This window comes from Macaca nemestrina, chromosome 7 (genome assembly GCF_043159975.1).
Source record: "Macaca nemestrina isolate mMacNem1 chromosome 7, mMacNem.hap1, whole genome shotgun sequence".
Taxonomy (NCBI): Eukaryota; Metazoa; Chordata; class Mammalia; order Primates; family Cercopithecidae; genus Macaca; species Macaca nemestrina.
In genome coordinates, this window is record NC_092131.1 from 11,562,946 (window position 1) to 11,583,715 (window position 20,770).

General features: G+C 51.0%; 1 protein-coding gene across 3 annotated transcripts in view; it reads right to left on the reverse strand.

Annotated features, from left to right (window-relative positions):
• LOC105467453 (bradykinin receptor B2) overlaps window positions 1–20,770 on the reverse strand; it is a 40,134-nt gene continuing 19,364 nt past the window's right edge. For 2 of the 3 annotated variants that reach the window (XM_071099639.1, XM_011717064.3), the window contains 2 exons: window positions 7,334–7,446; window positions 1–3,795 (listed from right to left, as the gene is read on the reverse strand). In XM_071099639.1, coding sequence (XP_070955740.1) covers window positions 2,694–3,795; window positions 7,334–7,407 — 1,176 coding nt within the window. In that variant the 5' untranslated portion in view covers window positions 7,408–7,446 and the 3' untranslated portion in view covers window positions 1–2,693. The remainder of the gene's footprint in view (window positions 3,796–7,333; window positions 7,447–20,770) is intronic. The other variant, XM_011717065.3, reaches the window with a different exon arrangement.

A 20,770-nucleotide genomic window follows, 5' to 3' on the forward strand; every position in this document is an offset into this window, starting at 1 on the left:
TGCAAAAACCTCATCCATTTATTATGCAGTACAGAAAAGACACATGTTTACATGATTCATCCATTTTCTCATTCGGATGTGAAATGCTTCCTGTTTACAACATAACAGCTCTTTGAGTCTTTCACAGGGTAGATGTTTTTTATCAGGGCATCTACACCATGCACAGGGCAGCTCTTCTCCCGCAGACTCAGTTGCCCCTCAGACCAGGTGTGGATCCCCACATGGCCATTGGGATAGAGCTCTGCTTCTAAGAGAGTCTCAGACCATCACATGCTCTGCTGATGAATGACTGCCCTGTGTGAAAAAACACAGCCTCTTTTTTTTTTTTTCATTCATCATGGATGGCACAGTTTGACTTCATTCTAATACTAAATGGTTTTTACTTCTTCTTTCACCTGTTTTCTTTCTCCAGGTATTTATTGGGGCAGAGGGGTGTGGGTGGTGGGAAGAAAGAGTGGGTTGGGGGTAAGGAGGGAATCTTTTTTTTGACACTTTTGCTTTAAAATTCAGAGTTGAATTGGTCAGGATTTATGGGCTCTTTGTCATGTAAATTTTTCTCATTCTCCAGGTTCTAACCCTCCAGGTTCTAGCCCGCCAGGTTCTAGCCTGCCACGTTCTAGTCTGCCAGGTTCTAGCTCTCCAGGTTCTAGCCCTCCAGGTTCTAGCTTTCCAGGTTCTAGCCCTTCTACATTCTAGGCCACCAGGTTCTAGCCCTTCTAGGTGCTAGCCCACCAGGTTCTAGCTCTCTAAGTTCTAGACTAAGTTCTAGCCTTCAGGTTCCAGCTCTCCAGATTCTAGCGCATCAGGTTCTAACCCTCCAGATCCTAGCTCTCCAGATTCTAGCCATTCAGGTTCTAGCCCTCCAGGTTCTAGCTCTCTAGATTCCAGCCCTTCAGGCTCTAGATCTCCAGGTTCTAGCCCTCCAGATTTCAGCCCTTCAGGTTCTAGCTCTCCAGGTTCTAGCTCTCTAGATTCCAGCCCTCCAGGTTTTAGCCCTCCAGTTTCTAGCTCTCCGGGTTTTAGCTTCTCTAGGCTCTAGCCTCTCTAGGTTCTAGCCTCTCTAGGTTCTAGCCTTCCAGGTTCTTTCCCTCCAGGTTCTAGCCCTCCAGCTTCTAGCTCTCCAGGTTATAGCCTTTCCAGATTTTAGCTTCTTTAGGTTCTAGCCCCTCTAGGTTCTAGCCTCTCCAGATTCTAACCCTCCAGGTTCTAGTTCTCCAGGATCTAGCTCTCCAACCAGCTAATAAATATTCATGTATCAAGTGAATGAGTGCTGCCCTGGCACTGCTGATGGTGAATGCCATTGCCATTCCTACTCATACTCTTCTAGGGCTTGTACTGGGATACCTTCCAATAAACCATTGATTGACAGGAACAATCCCTTGTTACTGAGAGAGGAACAGTCCCTGAGCAGGCCTGCACTCTCCCCCTCCCCAGGTACCCGCTGGCGGTGGGAGTCTCAGCACTGTGATCCTCTGGGCAAGACCGATTAGAAATTTCTTCCTCTGCCTCATCACAAATCAAACTTTGAAGACATGGCCTTCTCCCCAAATGCTCATGTGTGTGTGGCAGTCGGGGGCTCAGGGTGGTGGGGAGGACAGGTGGAAGGGAGCCAATGAGCACCTACTGTGTGCCAGACACTGGTACTTCACACTGCCACCGGCTCCCAATACTGATTCTGCTCCATGGAGCTATTTCTAAACCTCAGTGTCTTTTCCTTATAGTAAACATATCCCAGTTACATGTGCATAATAATGCCTCACATGTACATAGCACCCTTTGCTTTTCAAAGTACTTTTATACCTGTTACTGCCTTTAATCCTCACAACGACTTCATGTTACAGAAGAGGGAACTGAGGCAGGGACAGGTGGTTGTGCAATAGTTATTGGTTGAGCTGGAACCTTGGGCTCTCCCTTTCTGCTGTCCATATCACCCATAGCACCCTGCTCAACCATCTCATCTAACAGCTTTCTGGCGGTGGCAGTGCCCAGTCATTCCCAGTCGAGTCTTTGAGTTCCTTCAAGATGGAGATGGCTCCTTCTCTTTCTTCCCTCTTGCCTCCAGTGCTCAATATTGCTTATACAGCAAGTGCTCAATATGTGCTTATTGGATTCTTCTTTGGCACAGACCACCTTGTCCATCAGTGAGGGGTGCCACAGAATCCTGGTATCCAGGTTCTTATCAGGGACCCCTCAGGGCTTAACCTTCATTAATGCAAGAAATTGTCCTCCAAAGTTCTCGCTGAATGGATTAAAGAAACCCAGGGCAACAATTCACTTGTGCACTCAGCCATTGCACCAAAGCTGGATGGTGGTTCTCCTGGAGATCCAAGTTGTCTTGCTGGGGCAGGGAGGGACACCATGTGGGAGGGAAGCTCAGTCACTCCTGTCCCTGTCCCCAGGCCCCCTCCACTCCTGGGAAGGAGCAGGCTGGCTCAGGTGTGGCAGCAAATAAGAACAGTAATGCTGTCGTGTTTATGGAGTCCTTGGCTGTGCATGAGTTCACCCCATCCTCATAGCCATGCTCCCTGCAAAATTGGGCAGGGCAGGAATTATTCTCCTGTGTTTTACTGGAGACACCAACTCATTTCCCAAGGTCATGCATGGATGTCCCCATGGCATTCCTGGGCCCATGCTGAAAAGCAACTGTCCCTCAATCCTTAACACAAATTCACAGCAGCCCTGCTGGTGTTTGCTCACTGTCTGCTCCCTGCCCAGTCCTGCAGTTTGTGAATCTGGCGTTCCACCGAGATGGAGGTCCGCAGTGTGCCCATGGAGTTCTCCATCTGAATGGATTCTGACCTACAGCCCCCTTTCTGGCACACTCCCTGGTACACCTCCCAAGACTTCTTTCGGAAGCGCTTGCCCACAATCACATACACCAGTGGGTTGAGGCAGCTGTTGCTGTAGGCCATGAAGGAGGCGATCTGTGTGATTACATCGATGATGTGCTCGTCCCAGCAGCTGGCGAGGATGCCGAGGCGATGCAGCGTGTCCAGGAAGGTGCTGACCTGGAAGGGCAGCCAGCAGATGACGAACAGCAGCAGCACAACCAGGACCAGCACCGTGGCCCTCCTCTCTGTCTGGATCTCCTTGAACTTCTGCATCTCATTGTTCCGCAGCACCTGCATGATCTGCATCGTGCAGAAGGTGATGACGCTCAGGGGCAGCAGGAAGCCCACGATATTCAGGAGCATGTTGGTGAACACTTCCCAGACGAGGGATGGGTAGCTGATGATGCAAGCAGTGACGTTGTGGCCCTCGTCACTGTACTCCTCCATGGTCCGGAACACCAGCATGGGTGAGCTCAGGAGCAGCGTGCATGCCCAGATCACCAAGCTGTAGAGCTTGGCCCAGCGCACACCGCGCATCCGGCCCATGGACATGGTTTTCACCAGGGCCAGGTAGCGGTCGATGCTCACCAGCATCAGGAAACAGATGCTGCTGTACAGGTTCATGGAGATAATGGCATTCACCACGCGGCAGAGCGTCTCCCCAAAGAGCCAGTTGAAGTTGTTGGAGATGGTGATGGCCCAGAAGGGCAACCCGCAGGCCAGGATCAGGTCTGCTGCGGCCAGGTTCCCCAGGTAGATCTCTGCCACCGTGCAGCTGCTCCTGTGCAGGCAGAAGACGCTGAGGACAAAGATGTTCTCTAGGGTGGCCAGCACGAACAGCACCCAGAGGAAGGGGGCCTGGATGGTGTTGAGCCAGCCCAGCCACTCCACTTGGGGGCATTTGCTCTGGGCAAAGGTCCCGTTAAGAGCTGGCAATTGCAAGGTGACATTGAGCATGTCGGCGCTGAAAGAAAGTAGAAAAGAGGCTGTTTACCCCTCAGGGTCACGAGGGAAGGACAAAAACTGGTGCAGAAGGAGGCAGGGGTTAAAGACAACCAGCCAGGATGTGGAGAAGTCGAGGTGGAGCTCAGGCTGCTTTCTGCAGCCAGCGCTTCGGCGCACCTGACTCCCCTGGGTCTTACAGAGCCCCCTCTGATGCTTGGATCTAAATGGGGCCTCATGTTCTTCATCTCAAGGCTCCACTGGCATATTTCCTTGGCCAGCATCCATCAACAGCACTAACAATCTCAAGTCTTGGACCCTTGACCTCCTTGAAGCTTCCATGATGGGAGGATTCACATTCCTTCCTTATCATCCGGGCCCCTCCCAAGGGAGTTGGTCACCTTTCAGCCTCTCAAAGTCCTGTGGTGGGTGAGTTAATTCATTAAAAGAGAAAAATGATATCATGCCAGACCTGGAGATTCCAGTCTGGCTTAGAGACCAAGGCCAGCCTATCTGCTTAGTTCCTGTCTTCCTGGACGGTCTGGGGTGGCATCATATTTCTGTACCTTCTATCAGCAAAGCACTGAAGAGAATAGGAGGATGCAGATAGCGAGGGAGGGTGGGGACTTTGGAGCCAGATAGTCCTACTGGGTTCACATCCTGGCTGCCTTACTTATAAGCTGTGTGATATTGGGGAAGTTACTTAACGTCCTTGAACCACAATGACCTCATCTGTAAAATGGGAATTTAAAAATCTCCCTCTCAGGGTTGGGATGGGGATCTGAGACAATGTACAAAATGCCCCAAGCACTGCACTTGGCTCAGTAAACATTAGTAATTAACTATTCTTGCAAACCTATTAAAATAACCAGCGGTAAACTCCAACACCACCGTTTGTTGGTGACCCCATCTTTAATCTACTGGCTCCTCTTTCATTCTTAGGCGAGACTCACAGACCACAGGGCAGGTACCTTTCTAGACTTGTTGCTGTAAATCATCTCTACCTTCAGCAGAGGCATGGGGTTTGGACAGACCTGGGTTCCAATCCTAGCTGTGTGATCTTGGGCAAATTGCTTGAACTCTCTGGGCTTCTATTTTGCCTTCTTGGGAGTGGGGTATTGCTCTCATCCTGACTCGCTTTGCATTTCTTTTTTTTTTTTTTTTTTTTTTTTGAGACGGAGTCTCGCTCTGTCGCCCAAGCTGGAGTGCAGTGGCCGGATCTCAGCTCACTGCAAGCTCCGCCGCCCAAGTTTACGCCATTCTCCTGCCTCAGCCTCCCGAGTAGCTGGGACTACAGGCGCCTGCCACCTCGCCCGGCTAGTTTTTTGTATTTTTTAGTAGAGACGGGGTTTCACCGTGTTAGCCAGGATGGTCTTGATCTCCTGACCTCATGATCCGCCCGTCTCGGCCTCCCAAAGTGCTGGGATTACAGGCTTGAGCCACCGCACCCGGCCTGCATTTCTTTTTACATGGTTGTTGCAAGATTCAAGTCAAAGAGTGGATGTGAAGACACACTTAAAAGTCCAAAGCACAACCCAGAGGACAGGACTCACAGGGCATTTTCCCAGCGCCCTGTGGTGTGGGTGAGAGAAGGAAAAGGTGCTCTTTCTGGGAGGTGCATTGCTAGACAGGCTCATGGAGGAAGAGCTGAGCTACAAGTCAGGAGGAGATACTGATCATCACCTCTGGGGTTTCCCAGGAAAATTCCCTTTGCTTCTAGGAGCAGCTGGCTGGCATCCTGGAGCCAGACTGGGGGACCCGCAAAGCAATGCTTTTAACCTTTCAATGTTTTTTGAGCATCTGCTCTGTGCTGAGCTCTGCCTTGAGTGCAAAAACACAGAGAGGATACCACCCGGCCCCTGCCCTGCCTGACTCCTGACAACTGGGGCCCAGAGTGTGGAGGGTGCCCTGGAGGGAGCAGGAGGGATGTGGGACACAGACTTGGAGTAGGGGCAGGTGGGTAAGGTTGGAGGTGACTCTAGAGCTGGGTCTTGAAGGATAAGAAGCAGACAGGGCACAAGAAGGAGGACAAGCAGACCAGGCAGGGGGAACAGCCTGAGCAGAGGCACAGAACTGGGGAAGCTGTTGGTATGTTCTGGAAAGTGACACTAGATGTTGGACAGGAGAGGTGAGAAGTAGCAAGGGGCTGAGTGAGGAAGTAAGTGTGGTCTTCACTGGGTGCTAAGGAAGTGAGGCTTTGCCCCTGAGTCTTCAGGGACTACAGTGTTGGTATAAGAAGTATACTCTGAAAAGATCCCTGTGGTGCCTGGTGACTTTCATATGCCCCCAAATTACTTGATATTCTTCCTTTCAAAAGGAGGAATCTGCTTCCTCTTCTCCTGGATGTGGGCTGGACTTCTTACCAATGGTGGTGGGGATGGTGTGTGATTTCTGAGGCTAGGTCATAACATCCTTTGCAGCTTCTTCCTCGGCCTCTTGCATTGCTTACTTGGAAGGATGTGAGCCGCCATGTGAGGATACTCAAGCAGCCACAGAGCGGGGAACTAAGTTGCCACCTTGAAAGTGGATCCTCTGGCCCCAGTTAAGCTTTCGGTGGATCCTGGTCTCCCAGCCTTTGAGTTTTCCAACCAAGGCCCCAGACATCTTGGAACAGAGATAAACTGTCTCTACTGGGCTCTGAATTCTTGAGCCATGAAAACTTGCAGCCTCCTTTTCAGAGTCCTCTGAAGGTAAGATTTCCCTTGGGTAGTCCCCTTGGTCCAAGCCTCAACCCCATTTCTGTAACTACAGAAAACCCATTTCCTCCATACCCCTGGCTTCGGGAATCAATCATCTCTCATAGGCTAACTCACTAGAGACCAAAGTATAGCACTAGATGCTGCTTATTAATTTCTCAGCAAGATAATTGATAGCCAAGGGGATGGATCCTGGCCCATCCTTGGCTCTGAGAAGCCATAGGATCATCAAAAAGACGCCTGGTGAGTGCGGAATTGGAAACTATAGGTCCAGTGCACTGTGGCCTCAGCTGAGATGGCCATCTGCTCACTTTCATCATAGGCCGCACCTGCCACAAGATGGAGAAGTTGGAGTGGACCCCTCAGCCTTGTTTCTTGCAAATGCTGCCTCCCAGAACAGATCTCCCTATCCTCTGTTTCTACTCTGGCTCAGGTCTCCCTCCTCCTCCCCTTAAATTCTCTCTTTAGAGTGTTCTGATCTTCCACCAGATGTCAGCCATATATTGGAGATATTTTGTCTCCAAGGCAACCTGGCACATTGCTGTCTGATCTGCTGGGTATTGACTTCAATGTTTAACTCTCTTACCTTCACTTCCAAGTTCATCTGGGATAGATCACATATGACAACCAGGAATGTGTCCTTCTCCTCCCTGAGCCCCTCTTCCTCTAGTTCCACAGAACATTCCCTCTGCTCCCGACAGGCCTACAGGGACTTGGACGCTTGAGAAGTTTTGTCTTTGGGCTTTAACATCACTGGTTCCTTCAACTGTTGTCCAGGGCATGAGGGTTGAGCTTTCCAGGGAGTTCTCCAGGGTGTCTGCCCCCCACCCCTAACTAGTGAACCGAGGAATCCCTTTGACTCACCTGAAAGAGGCCGTGGTGGGCATGGAGTCCTCACGAACAGACAGAAACATTGGTGTCTTCCAGGGAGAGAACATTCGGACTCAGAGTGGGATGTGAGCGAGGCCACACCTGGGCTGAACAGAGAAGAAAAGATGGTTAGATGGCACAGGGGCTGGGGACTGCAAAATACACGCATTCTCCAGCAGGGAGGAGAAGTGGAGACTGCTGAGTCCCTGACTCAATGCACATTTGTGAAGTGCTCCCACACAGTGGTGCTAGGGACACAATGGCCAGGAGCTGACAGTCTACTGGAGAAGCCAGACATTGCTCACTTAATAACTGCAAACAGACCTAAGTACAGTGAAATCAAGCAAAAGGTTCTGTGACTGCATAGAACACGGGGTCCCAAAATCGCCTGCGAGGGCGAGTGGATATTGATGATAACACTGAGGGTGAGCAGAACTAAGCAGGGTGGAGGGATGAGGGTGCAGGAGGATATCTCAGTCAGGAAGGCACTTGGTGTGAATGTGGATTAGGCCCTGGCCGCTGCTCAGGGAGTTGGGATTGCAGTGGGGGTAGAGTGGAAGCAGGGCCCAGTTAACCCATTAACTTAGGCCTGGGATGATGGAGGCTGAGAGGCTGGATTCCAGGGGAGTTTAGAGGGTACGCCTGACACGGCTAGTGCTCGATTGGACATGGATGGGGTGAGGACAGAGGCGAGGCAGGTTTCGTGGCTTCTATCTCCTGCAAAGGCGGAGATGGGGGCTGATTTAGAGGAGAAAGGTCATATGTTTAGACTGGAAGCTGTTAGAGGGGAGGTTTTTTGGAGAATTCTAGGCGGATGGGGATGGGAATGGCTGTTGGGTATAGCAGGGTCTGGAGCTCAGAGGAGGGGTCTGGACTGGAGCACTGTGATGGAGACAGGGTCTTGAGGGACTTTGAGCCTAATGAGGGAGACAGACACAGCTGAGTATTTCCAGTCCCTTGGGCTGGTTACCGATACAAGGTGCTGTCAAGTTCTCAGCCCAGGGCCTCCTCTGTGCCCTGGTTGAAAGGGCCTTTTTGCCCAACGGGCTTCCATTGATGACCCCTGTCTCTATCCCTCTTCAAGTTTCACATCACTCCCATCCAGGGAGCGAGGCATGGGCTCTGTGCTTGCCTCAGAGAGGAGGAAACGAGGCATAGACGGGTGGGGGTGACTTGTCTCAGTCCCAAGGCTAGAGGTGGGGCTTAACCCCCTCTCTTTCCATTCCAGACTTCACACCCTCTCCAGGATACTAGGTGACCCCTGTCTAGGAAGGCTGTGGAAAGCTGTGGTCTATGCATGTGCAAGTGTGTGAGTGCATGTGTGTGGAAAGCTGTGGTCTATGCATGTGCAAGTGTGTGAGTGCATGTATGTGTGTGTGCATATGTGCATGTGTGGGTATATGTGTAGGTGTGTGTGTGTATGAATGTAGCCACAGATCTGCCACATCTCGGCTTTCAGCCACTCTGCAACACCCGGCACCTGGGTTTCCAGAAGCCCAGCTCCCCTAATTCAGTCGGGCGGTGGAAATCAGAGAATGTTCAGTTCAGGGAATTCAAACACATTAAAACAAAAAGCTGAGTTGGTAAACAGGAAATGAAGTGGGAGGTAATTAACACCCAGAAAAGATTTGCACGAACCACTAAGCAGAGCTGGGATCAGGGTTTGGAACTTGCAAAGGATGCAATGAGCAGCACTGTCGTTCTGATTCTTCAAGGCAGGGAGTTTGCAGGGGGAAAGGAAGACCTAGGAGTTTTCCTCTCTGAGAGGCCCTCCTGGGCTCATGGAGACAAAATTCAACGGTCGTGAGAGGTCATGTGCTTGAAGCATTAATTTTTTTTTTTTTTTTTTTTTTTTTTGAGATGGAGTCTCGCTCTGTCACCCAGGCTGGAGTGCAATGGCGTAATCTTGGCTCACTGCAACCTCTGCCTCCCAGGTTCAAGTGATTCACCTGTCTCAGCCTCCTGAGTAGCTGGGATCACAGGTGCCTGTCACCACGCCCGGCTAATTTTTGTACTTTTAGTAGAGATGAGGTATTGCCATGTTGGCCAGGTTGGTCTTGAACTCCTGACCTCAAATGATCCACCCGCCTCGGCCTCCCAAAGTGCTGGGATTACAGACGTGAGCCACTGTACCTGGCCTAAAGCATTCTTTTCTTTTTTTTTTTTTTTTTTTTGAGACGAAGTCTGGCTCTGTCGCCCAGGCTGAAGTGCAGTGGCCAGATCTCAGCTCACTGCAAGCTCCGCCTCCCGGGTTCACGCCATTCTCCTGCCTCAGCCTCCTGAGTAGCTGGGACTACAGGCGCCCGCCACCTCGCCCGGCTAGTTTTTTTTTTTGTATTTTTTAGTAGAGACGGGGTTTCACCGTGTTAGCCAGGATGGTCTCGATCTCCTGACCTCGTGATCCACCCGTCTCCGCCTCCCAAAGTGCTGGGATTACAGGCTTGAGCCACCGCGCCCGGCCTAAAGCATTCATTTTTAAAAGCATTTAACAAATTATTGATGGTCTATCATGTGCTGGTGATTCAGAAGAGAAGAATGAAGACTAAACTCCCCTGTCCTCCTGGGGCTCACTCAGGCTGAAATGTCCAGCTGAGAGGCCTCAGCCTGCATGTACGGCTTCCATTTCTACATGACAGTGACTGCCGCACAGATAACTCAGGTCCTCACAGCTTGGTCATGGGGGACGTGTCCAGCGTTTCCTCGATGACCTCCGTTAATGGGTCTGTTGTGCATCTACCTGGCTGGGTGTCCCCAGATCTGGCCACATCAGCCCAGCTGGATCCTAATTGCTTGCTAGTGGCTGTAAACATTGCTTTCATTTTCAAAACAAAGTTGAGGCCGGGCGCGGTGGCTCAAGCCTGTAATCCCAGCACTTTGGGAGGCCGAGGCGGGCGGATCACAAGGTCAGGAGATCGAGACCACAGTGAAACCCCGTCTCTACTAAAAATACAAAAAATTAGCCGGGCGAGGCGGCGGGCGCCTGTAGTCCCAGCTACTCAGGAGGCTGAGGCAGGAGAATGGCGGGAACCCGGGAGGCGGAGCTTGCAGTGAGCCGAGATCGCGCCACTGCACTCCAGCCTGGGCAACAGCGTGAGACTCCGTCTCAAAAAAAAAAAAAAAAAAAAAAAACAAAGTTGAGAGCTTTTCGTCTCAACTTTCTCCTGAAGTCCAGAGGGCAGGCGGGTTAAGGAACTGGGAGAATTTGGGAGTCTGAAGTCGACCGAGTTGTTTTCTCCACCTGCTCTTGAGGTATGCCCTGGGTGAGGATCCCTGTCAGGGAGCTGCTGTGTCCTGCTCCGGGTCACCTCCTGGCCTCTCCTCTGTGACCCCTGCCTCGGGAGCCCCTACGGGTACCCTGGGGCTCTTTGCCTTCTGGCTTCTCTTTGGGTTTGGCCAGTGGGAGCCCCAGCAGGAGCCTGAGGGAGGGCGAGAGGGAGGATGGGGTGTTGTTGGCTCCTCTCTTGGGGCCTTTATGCTGGCTTGGCCTGGAGCAGAGTTCACTGCTTTTATCAGGGGCCTGATCGCGAGGGAGGGAGGGAGGGAGGGAGGGAGGGAGGTAGGGAGGGTGCTAAGGCTTTGTCGCAGCAGCACCGAGGCACCTGGGGTGCTGCCTGCTCCTCGCAGAACCCCAATATGCTGCCGACACCACTGTAAAGAAATGCTTCATTAACATCCTCTTCCTATTACCCAATTGGAATGTGCCCTCTCTTTTTTTACTGAGACCCTGATGAACGCATCCTGGGAATATAAAGTCAGGCAGGGAGGGGGTGCTCCAGGTGGGCCGCTGTCTGTGGGATCTCCATCCCTCTGGACCACAGTCTCCTTGTCTACAGAGCTAGGAGGGTGGACTCGTGGCCCTCACAGGCGCTGATCCTCAGAGCTGGGGACAGGCGATGACTGTGCTGCTGGGTTTTTCCCCTGATTTTTTAAACAGACACCTTAGAGGGAACATCCAACATCTGATTCACTCATTCTCTCTCTGCCTCAGAATTCTGTCCAAGAAGACTTACTGTAAAAACACTTTCTTCATTTACTCCTACAGACACTGTGGGCTTGGCGCTGTCAGGAATCAATTCCACTCGAGCCTTCGAGACAGCCTGTTTGGGTTTCCCAGGAATCCACACCTTAGGGCCTTTGAAGCAGTGGCCTCCGCAAAATACGTACTGTCACTGTCTCAGGGGCCAAGTGTGCCTCATATGGGGCCCCCGACCTTGTAGCCAATGATGGGATTCAGGGCACGCTACCCCAAAATGTGGCAGCTTCGCATGTTGAATATTTTAAGTGGAAAGAATCCAAGAAACAGTAGGTGCAGGAAGGACTCTGTGATTGTTCCCTGAAGCAGGTCACCAGACTCCACACCCAGAGGAAAGGGGCACCCTCCCCTCCGAGCACTGGGGACAGAGAGGAGCCCCGACAGGCCTTGCTCTTTCCTCACTTCTCTACACTTCGCTCGTGCCCCCTGGTCCCACCACATCCCACGATTCTCCACTCTTCATCACATCTAATGGAAACACTCAGGCCAGGCACAGGGGTTCACGCCTGTGACCCCAGCACTTCGGGAGGCTGAGGCAGGCGGATCGCTTGAGCCCAGGAGTAGGAGACCAGCCTGGCCAACACAGCAAGACTGAGTCTACAAAAAGTACAAAAAAAGGTGGGTGTGGTGGTGCACACCCGTAGTCCTAGTCCTAACTACCTGGGAGGCTGAGGAGGGAAGATCACCTGAGCCCGGGGTGATCGAGGCTGCAGTGAGCCATATGGCACCACTGCACTCCAGCCTGGGCGGTAGAGTGAGACTCTGTCTCAAAAAAATAAAAAGGCTCTCAGGCTTAATCACTTCGTTTCCTTATGAAGGTTCCCACGTCACATTAAACTTACATTAAATTAATTTGTTCACTTTTCTCTTGTTAATCTGTTTTTTGTTTCAGGGCCCCCAACCAAGAACTCAGGAGTGGAGAAGGAAAAGATAGTTTTCCTCCTGATGTCAGCTTGTGTCCTGTATTTTGTGACTGCATGTTAGAGCTGGGAAGCATTTCCCAGCAAGGGAAGTAGTTTGGCTGGCAAATAGCCTTGAATCATTTAGTCATTCCTCCTGATTAGGCCAACAAGACAGTCTCAGCGTGGTGTCCGTGCATCTTCAACACCTTTCTGTATGCGCAGTCTCCCCTTTTGACACGCTGCACAGGCTCAGAGCCTTGGCTGGCCCCCGAATCCACCCAGGCTTTAATAGCAATGTTTACATTCTATTGCTTTTCTTTTTTACAGTTACCGTCTTTCTTTTATGATACGTGATACTCATTTTCCATTTAAATTGGTGATATGAAGTTACAGTTCAAAAGTAAGTCACTACTAAAGACATAGTTGTACAGGTGACATGGATATGGCAAAAACTGCGAACATGAATGTAAATGGCTAAGTGTGGGAAACCCAGCCTGGAAGTCTCTAGCTGGAAACGTGCATTACGGACGGGAAGCCAGCCTGGCACTTAGGCCGATGGGCTCTGGAAGCTGACTGTGAATTGAGTCCTCCTCTCTAGGGCTCGTTATTTAACCTCATCGCACCTCATTTTTTTCAACTATACAATGGGGATTGGTATTTCAAACAGCCCCATCTCCTAGGGCTGCTGTGGGGAGTAGACGAGTCCGTGTGTGTCAGACGCATGGAGCACATGGTCAATGTATTCGAGAATGTAAGCTGCTCTTCCTGCACCAGCCCAGGAGGCCCGTCTGCTTTAGCTACACCAGGGGCTGTAGGGTGTCAGGGATTCCCTTCCACCTGGTCAGCTCTCCTGCTCACAGGCCAGCTGAGGTTTTCAGTCATTCATTACACAGCTGGATGGAGAGATGGGGGGTGTTGCTGGGACACCACCAGTCTGTCCATCCAGGAGAGCTCTTGAGACAGCTGGGCTCTGTCCTTAGTCAGAGAGTGGCTGTTCTCCCTCTGCCTCTGCATCTCCTATCTGCTCTCAGTGGCAGCTGAGCACATGGTGTGCGTGCATGCGTGTGTAAAGTGTGTGTCTGTCCCACCACATTCGCTGTACTCGGAGAGGAGGACCCTGCCTTGCTCATCTTCCCACCCTGCACGGTGCCTGCGGCTGAGTTTTGCACATCCTAAACTCTTGAACAACATTTGCTGTGTAAATAAGTGAAATCCTTCAGACCACCCAGCAAGTCGATGTCAAGGCCAGAGCTAGAAAGAAACAAGATCTCCTGAATTCTTTCCCTGACACCTCCCCAGAATAAATGTTTTCCTCTAAAAGCTGATTGACGTGGTTACTGAGTCTGGATGCTGTTTATAGACCGTCACGAAGGTAAGCCTCAGGCTACAGCAGGCAGGGGGTGGCGGAAGGGGGCGATGGCGCCTCATAAACCATATCAGTCTCAACAGCAGGAGCTGTGTGGCCCTCAAGAGGGCTTCCAAGAGTCCCTTTTCTTTTCTTCCCTGAAAAGAAGGCCAATGCTGTCTGTAGGGGGAGGACGTGGTTCTGGGAAGTGACTTCCATTCTCAGAACTCCCAAAGACAACTGAGTCAGAAGATTTGATTCAATCCCAGACATATACATGTGGGTCCTTCCAGCATTTGGACACTTTATGGGCCTGGAATGTTCTGGAAACATTTTTGGGGGGACATGGAGCCTGGAGAAGCAGAGCCCCTCATCCATCCTGCTTTCTGCAGGGGAGGAGGAGGCCTGCCAGCCTGGCTTTGCTCGCCCTTGGAGACCTTGGAGCTTATGTTATTCTCGGTCTATTTTCCCTGTTCGCCGTGGTTAGATTACTCTGCTCAGTGTGTTTTGTTTCTTTCCCCACATTGGGGTTTTCAGTTTTAATAAACAAGCAATTTCATCTGACATCCTAACACCACTCATTCCCCTTAAAAAAAATAACATTTCTCTCTTTAAAAAAAAAAAAAAAGAGAGAAAAGATAACTAGGCTGAGTGCAGTGGCTCACGCCTGTAATCCCAGCACTTTGGGAGGCCGAGGTGGGTGGATCACCTGAGGTCAGGAGTTCAAGACCAGCCTGACCAACATGGTGAAACCCCACCTCTACAAAAATACAAAAATTAGCTGAGCATGATGTCGGGTGCCTATAATCCCAGCTACTTGGGGGGCTGAGGCAGGAGAATCACTTGAACCGGGAGGCAGAGGTTGCAGTGAGCTGAGATCCCACCATTGCATTCCAACCTAGGTGATGGAGCGAGACTCCATCTCAAAACAAAAACAAAAACAAAAACAAAAACAAAAAACCAAAACTACAGCACAGAGCATTTAAAACTAATATTAAGCCCCGTCTCTACTAAAAATACAAAAATTATCTGGGCGTGGTGGCAGGTGCCTATAATCCCAGCTACTCGGGGGGCTCAAGGGGGAGAATTGCTTGAACCCAGGAGGCGGAGCTTGCAGTGAGCTGAGATTGCACTGCTGCACTCCAGCCTGGGCGACAGAGCAAGACTCCATCTCAAAAAAAGAAAAAAAAAAACCCTACATAAAAGAGCATTTAAGGCCGGGCACGGTGGCTCAATCCCAGCACTTTGGGAGGCCAAGACGGGCGGATCACGAGGTCAGGAGATTGAGACCATCCTGGCTAACACGGTGAAACCCCGTCTCTACTAAAAAAAATGCAAAAAACTAGCCAGGCGAGGTGGCGGGAGCCTGTAGTCCCAGCTACTTGGGAGGCTGAGGCAGGAGAATGGCGTGAACCTGGGAGGCGGAGCTTGCAGTGAGCTGAGATCCGGCCACTGCACTCCAGCCTGGGTGACAGAGCGAGACTCTGTCTCAAAAAAAAAAAAATAAATAAATAAAATAAAAATAAGAGCATTTAAAACTAATAGGAAAATCTGCTGGAGTTCCATCCCTGGACACAGCTGCTTATGTATGCCACATGCAGCCGTATTCTGTCGCCGTGGTTTTACATGAAACCTCCTATCACGGGAATGTTTCCGTGTTGCTCCATCATGGCTGTAGTAATGATGCCTTCAAATAAGGCATTGCATTTGTTTATTTTTGTTTATGAAACCATTCTTTTATTCCAAATCTTTTTTATTTTATTTTATTTTATTTCATAGTGCTGCAGCCATGTTGCTATACTCCCTGATCTCCAAGGACCTCTTCTACAATCCCCTCTAGGAGCCTTTGCTGGGGCTGCCCCCTGCCCGGGTGCCCTGCCTGATTCTGCTCTGTCACTAACCCTCCGTGGCCTCCTGTAGGTGCTCTGCTGCGGTGAGTCTGTGGGTCCGCCTGGCTGGACAACAGGCCCCAGTTATTCCGTTTCACGCTAATCTCAGTATTGCTGTGAAGCAGTTTGTCTGTGTGGTGACAGCCCACAGCCAGCTGGCTTTCACTAAGGAAGCTTGTCTTCGACTCCCTGCATGGGCCTGATTCAGTCAGTTGAAAGGACTTCAGAGCAGATCTGAGGTTTCCTGGAAGAAGAAGAAATTCAGCTTGCGGGCAGGAGCTTTGGTCCAAGGCTGAGTGTTCTGGCATGCCCTTCTGGGCAGCTTTCCCAAGGGACTTCTGACTTGCCTAGTCATCTCTACAATCACATAAGCCAATTCCTTGCAATACATCTCTTAATCTGTGTCTTCTATTGGTTCTGTTTCTCTGACTGATATCCTCCTGCAAGCAGGAGGTTCTCTTCCACCACTACCCGCCTCCTGCTTCTATAACATTTATTATAGGGCACAGCTATAAGAGTTGCTTGTGTTGTTATTTCATTTCTCTGTCAAGTGACTGACACATAATAGGTATTTAATAAATGGTTGTTGATTGACTGGTAGAGGGCAGGGTGTGATCCTTATTTCTCCTCTTCTACCCAGCAGACATAGTTGCTGGGCGGAGGCCAAGGGAAATGGAGCTTACAGTGTGCCCCGCCTGTTCCAGCCTCAACACTGCACTGAGTGGCTGATGCATCACTATTCCCATGTTCCAGATGGGAAAGCAGAGGCAGTGAGGCAACTGAGATAGTTGAGGTCACCCTGCTCATCAGAGTCAGGGCCAGGATTCAAGCCTGGGTCTGCCTGAGGCCAAGTGTCAAGTCCTTTCTCTGGCTCTGGATTGGCTCCCACCCAGCGAGGTTCTTGGTGCAGGTGGTATGGACAGGAGGCAGAGAAATACTGGGTAGAGGAGGACAGTTCTCTGGCAAAGGCCTCACCAGCAAGCCTGGGTCCATGGCCCTAAACAAGAATTTCACATTCCTGTTTTCCCACCTGAGTGTTGCTTTTGCCAAAACCACCCTGGCCTGCCATGCCCCCATCCTATACCCATAAAAACTCCAAACTCCATTGGCAGAGGAGCAGAGCAGCATGGCAGAGAAGGAGAGAAGAGAAGAAGTGTTTGAATGTGGAAGAGGCAGCTGGACAGTTGGAGAAGAGTTCAGCCATCTGGAAGATTACCTTCCCACTCCATCCCCTTTCCAGCTCCTCATCCCACTGACAGCCACCTCTATCACTCAATAAACCCTCTTCATTCACCATCCCTCAAGTCCATGTGACCTGATTCTTCCTGGATGCCAGACAAGGACTCGGGTACCAAGAGGGCAGGGTGTAACACTTAGCTGTTGGTGGATGGCAACTGCTAAAAGAGCATTAATTGTAACACACCCCTAGATGGTACTGTAGGGCCAGAGCCCAAAAGCACTTGCCCCAGCCCCAGCACCTGCTCATCTGCGTGCTTCCCCTCCCACAAAGGATTTGAGCAAGTGAGCCACATTCCTGTCACTGCGAGTCCCAAGAAGGGGTCCAGGGAACTCTCCCCTCTCCCAGGGCAGGCCCCAAGGAATAGTGAGGGATTGAGGGGGTTCACAGGACTGGCTATCCTGGAGGGGATGCTGTGACTTGTAGCCCTCCAGGGAACAAGCCCTGTGCAGATGGCAGCTTGGACATGGGCTTAGCTGCCCATAGGACTGGGGGGCTACTGGGGAGTCAGCAGCATAGGTCAGCAAAATTGGCAGGCCCCCCGTGTCTCTTCTCTCCCCCAGGTCTCTGATGGGTGTTCCGTCCCTGAGACAATTTGATGGCACAGAGTTTCCCATCTCCAGAAATCTGTCTCGCAATCTTGCCAGTCACCTTTGATTTGGGGCTTAAGCCAGGTTTGCCCAGCAGGCTGCAGAGGAGTAGCCACAGTGTGCATGTGTGTGTGCATTTGTGTGTGTGTGTGCATGTGTGTGTGTTTGTGTGCACACGTGTGAGTGTGCACATGTGTGTTTGTGTTGGTGTGTGTATGTGTGTGTGTTTGTGTGTGCATGCATGTGTTTGTTTGTGCACACATGTGTGTATGTATGTGCGTGCATACATGAATGTTGGACGAGCATGGGTCAAGTGCCTGGAGATGTCCCCAGGGGGTTGGAACTACACGAGTCTTGTGGTTTCATGAGTGAGGTCCACTCCCTATCAGAAGCCCAGCTCCCACTTTTTACCTTGGATAAGTGGCTTAACTCCTCAGGGCCTCAGTTTCTTCATCTGTCAAATAGGGATAATAATAGCACCTACTTTGTGGGGCTGATGTGAGCACAAAGTACATTAATGATTGCAAGGTTCTTAAACAATCCTTCACACGCTTCAAACACTCCAGAAATGCCAGTGTTTCCTTTCTCTTTGTGTGATATCCGGTTTCCACCACAATTTTATTGGAGGAAAGAGCCCTGGTAGTTAAGAAGAAAATGCCCAACCTACCCCACCCTATCTTTTGCAGAGGGGAAAACTGAGGCCCTCGAGAGGTGATACAATGTCTGCAGCCACACAGCAAGGCAATGCTGGCCTGGAGCAAGAGCCCAGGCTTTGCCTGTCTCTTGCTGGAGTGGCTTTCACGGGTTTGACCCAGGTTAGAGGGGCTCAGGGTCTGGGGCCAGGGCTGTAGCCCTGGGGAACACTGCCGAGGAGCCCTCTGACTTGAGCATAGGGTTATTAGACTGGACATATTCCTCCGTCCATCTTTTTTCCGCCATTGGAGTTCTTGCCAAGTTAACCTTACAGAATCCTGGAGTATTAGTATGGAAAGGGCTCTCGGGCATTATTTCATCAGAATCCCTCATGTTACAGAGATGGGCATGGAGGCCCAGAGACAGAGGATAGGCATTCTACCAGGACACACAGCCAGTGTGGCTGAACCTAGTTCCTACAATCTTGGTATTCAGCCACTTTGCTTTTTTTTTTGAGACCAAGCCTCTCGCTTTTGTTGCCCAGGCTGGAGTGCAATGGTGCAATCTCAGTTCACTGCAACCTCTGCCTCCCAGGTTCAAGCAATTCTCCTGCCTCAGCCACCTGAGTACCTGGGATTACAGGCATGCACCACCACGCCTGGCTAATTTTGTATTTTTAGTAGAGACGGGGTTTCTCCATGATGGTCAGGCTGGTCTCGAACTCCCAACCTCAGGTGATCCGCCCACCTCAGCCTCCCAAAGTGCTGGGATTACAGGCGTGAGCCACCGCGCCCAGCCTGCCACTTTGCTTTTTAAAATTGTCCTACAGTGCCGCATCGCAGGTGGAAGACAGAGCGCGTGCTAATATTGTCTGGCTGTCAAAACCAAGACCTCATACCCCAGGCCGAGGCAGAGGGGTATTGGGGGTGGAGAGTGAGGAGCTTACATCAAACCTTAAATGCAATGGCCTTTGCGTGGTGGTCATGATGTCCCCATTCCACTTTCCTGCATGCCATTCACGTATACCAGGAAAAAATAGAAACCCTCAGCAGAAAGCAAAACCAAAAACCACATAAGAAGGCTGCAGGTCTGGAAGAGGGTGTGTTTCCCAGAAAAGCAATTCCTAAGCAACAGCTCAGGCTGGGAAGTGAGCCCTAGCTGGGTGTGTCCAGGAAGGCTGATTCTCCTGCAGCCTCTCCAGCCCCCTGGTGGTCTCTGGTGTCCTGGGGATGGCACAGGCCCGGCTGGGGTGGGAGCAGAGGGCGGTGGGCGGGATCTCTGCCTAACCAGCTACTGGCCCCGCTCCTCCACCACGTGCAAGCCTGGGCTGTGACCTTCTTCCCACCCAGCTCGGTATACAAAACAAGGAGGAGGAGACACAGTAAACAGAGAACCTAACTGGTCGGTCACAGAGAAAAAGGAATCATGAACTGGTTTGGGCCCTGCCCAGCAAGCAGGCCAGAGGAGCCGGGGAGAGTACTGAGTTGGGACAGGTGGAGTTTTATCCCTGTCTGCACAGAGTAATACCTGGGGTCTAAGGGCTTCCCACAACATACCCTCAGTACTGAAGGGACCTATACTATTGCCCTTTCAGCTCCTGGGAGTCGCTTTATTGCCCCTTTCATCCCTTTCTTCCTTCATTTTACTCTGCTTAGTGTGACATGGCAGCACAGGCACAGACATGGGCAGGTCAAAAAAAATTAGGATATCAAGCGACATCTTAGTGCCACCCTTCAAGGGCCACCTCCAATCTCACCTCCTCTAAGAAGCCTTCCCTGATTTCTCAGCCAGCCAAGATTCCTCCCTTGTCTGAGACTTTATAGCAAAGAGGTGGAAGGAGTATTGTCTAGGGGTCATAGGCCCAGGACCAGGTGTGCCCTTGTGTAAATGCCTCATCATCTCTGGGCTTTAATTTCCTCATTGGGAGAATGAGGGGTTGTAACAGATGATTCTGGAGACCTTTGTACAACCATAATGTCCTTAAAGAGGGGGATGCAGTGAACTCCCCATCCTGAGAGGCATGCAAGCAGAGACAATGGGATCAGCACACTGAATTTGCAGAGGTTCAGCTCCTCACCCACTGGCATCCAAAGGCTCTTCTGGAGATGGGAGGAACAAATCTGTCGTAGCAAGTTCCCCTTCACTGGGTGTGGCACTGCTCCCTGCCTCACTCCCTGTGGCTTCTGAAGATCCTGGGTCCTGGCCCTGACCTGTCAGTCCTTCTCAGTCTTGCCCATCTCAAAGCTTCACCCTAGCCACGTGACCTTTGTCCTCTATCCAATTCCGCTCGGGAGGTAGAGCCCCTTGGGATTGAGGGAGTCAACCTTCAGAATTCTAGAGTTCCTGGTTCTGCCACTGTTATGCCTTTTCTGGAAAGGAGCAGGAGAGAAGCACGTTCCTTAGAGGTGATCTGCAGGGAAACAGGCCAGAATCTCTCAAGACTGGAGACGCAGAGAAGACAGGAAACGTTGAGCCCTTAGCCCGAGGCAAGAACATTCAGGTCATGCCTGAACTCAGAAGTCAGACGAACTCAGGACATGTCTTGGCTTTGCCTCCACTGACTGGATGACCTAGGGCAGGTGACTTAACCTTTTGGTAAATAAGGATAACCTCCCTGGAACAGGGCATTGGGAGCACCGTGACAGTGTGCAGAGGGCCTGCAACGTATCTTCATTTCATTTATCTCGTTTCCACATTTTTAAGCACATTACAGATAAACCCCTGCAATGTAGGGACTAATACTATCATTCTCATTTTGCAGATGAGTGAACAGAGGCACAGCCAGCAAGACTAGAGTTGGGA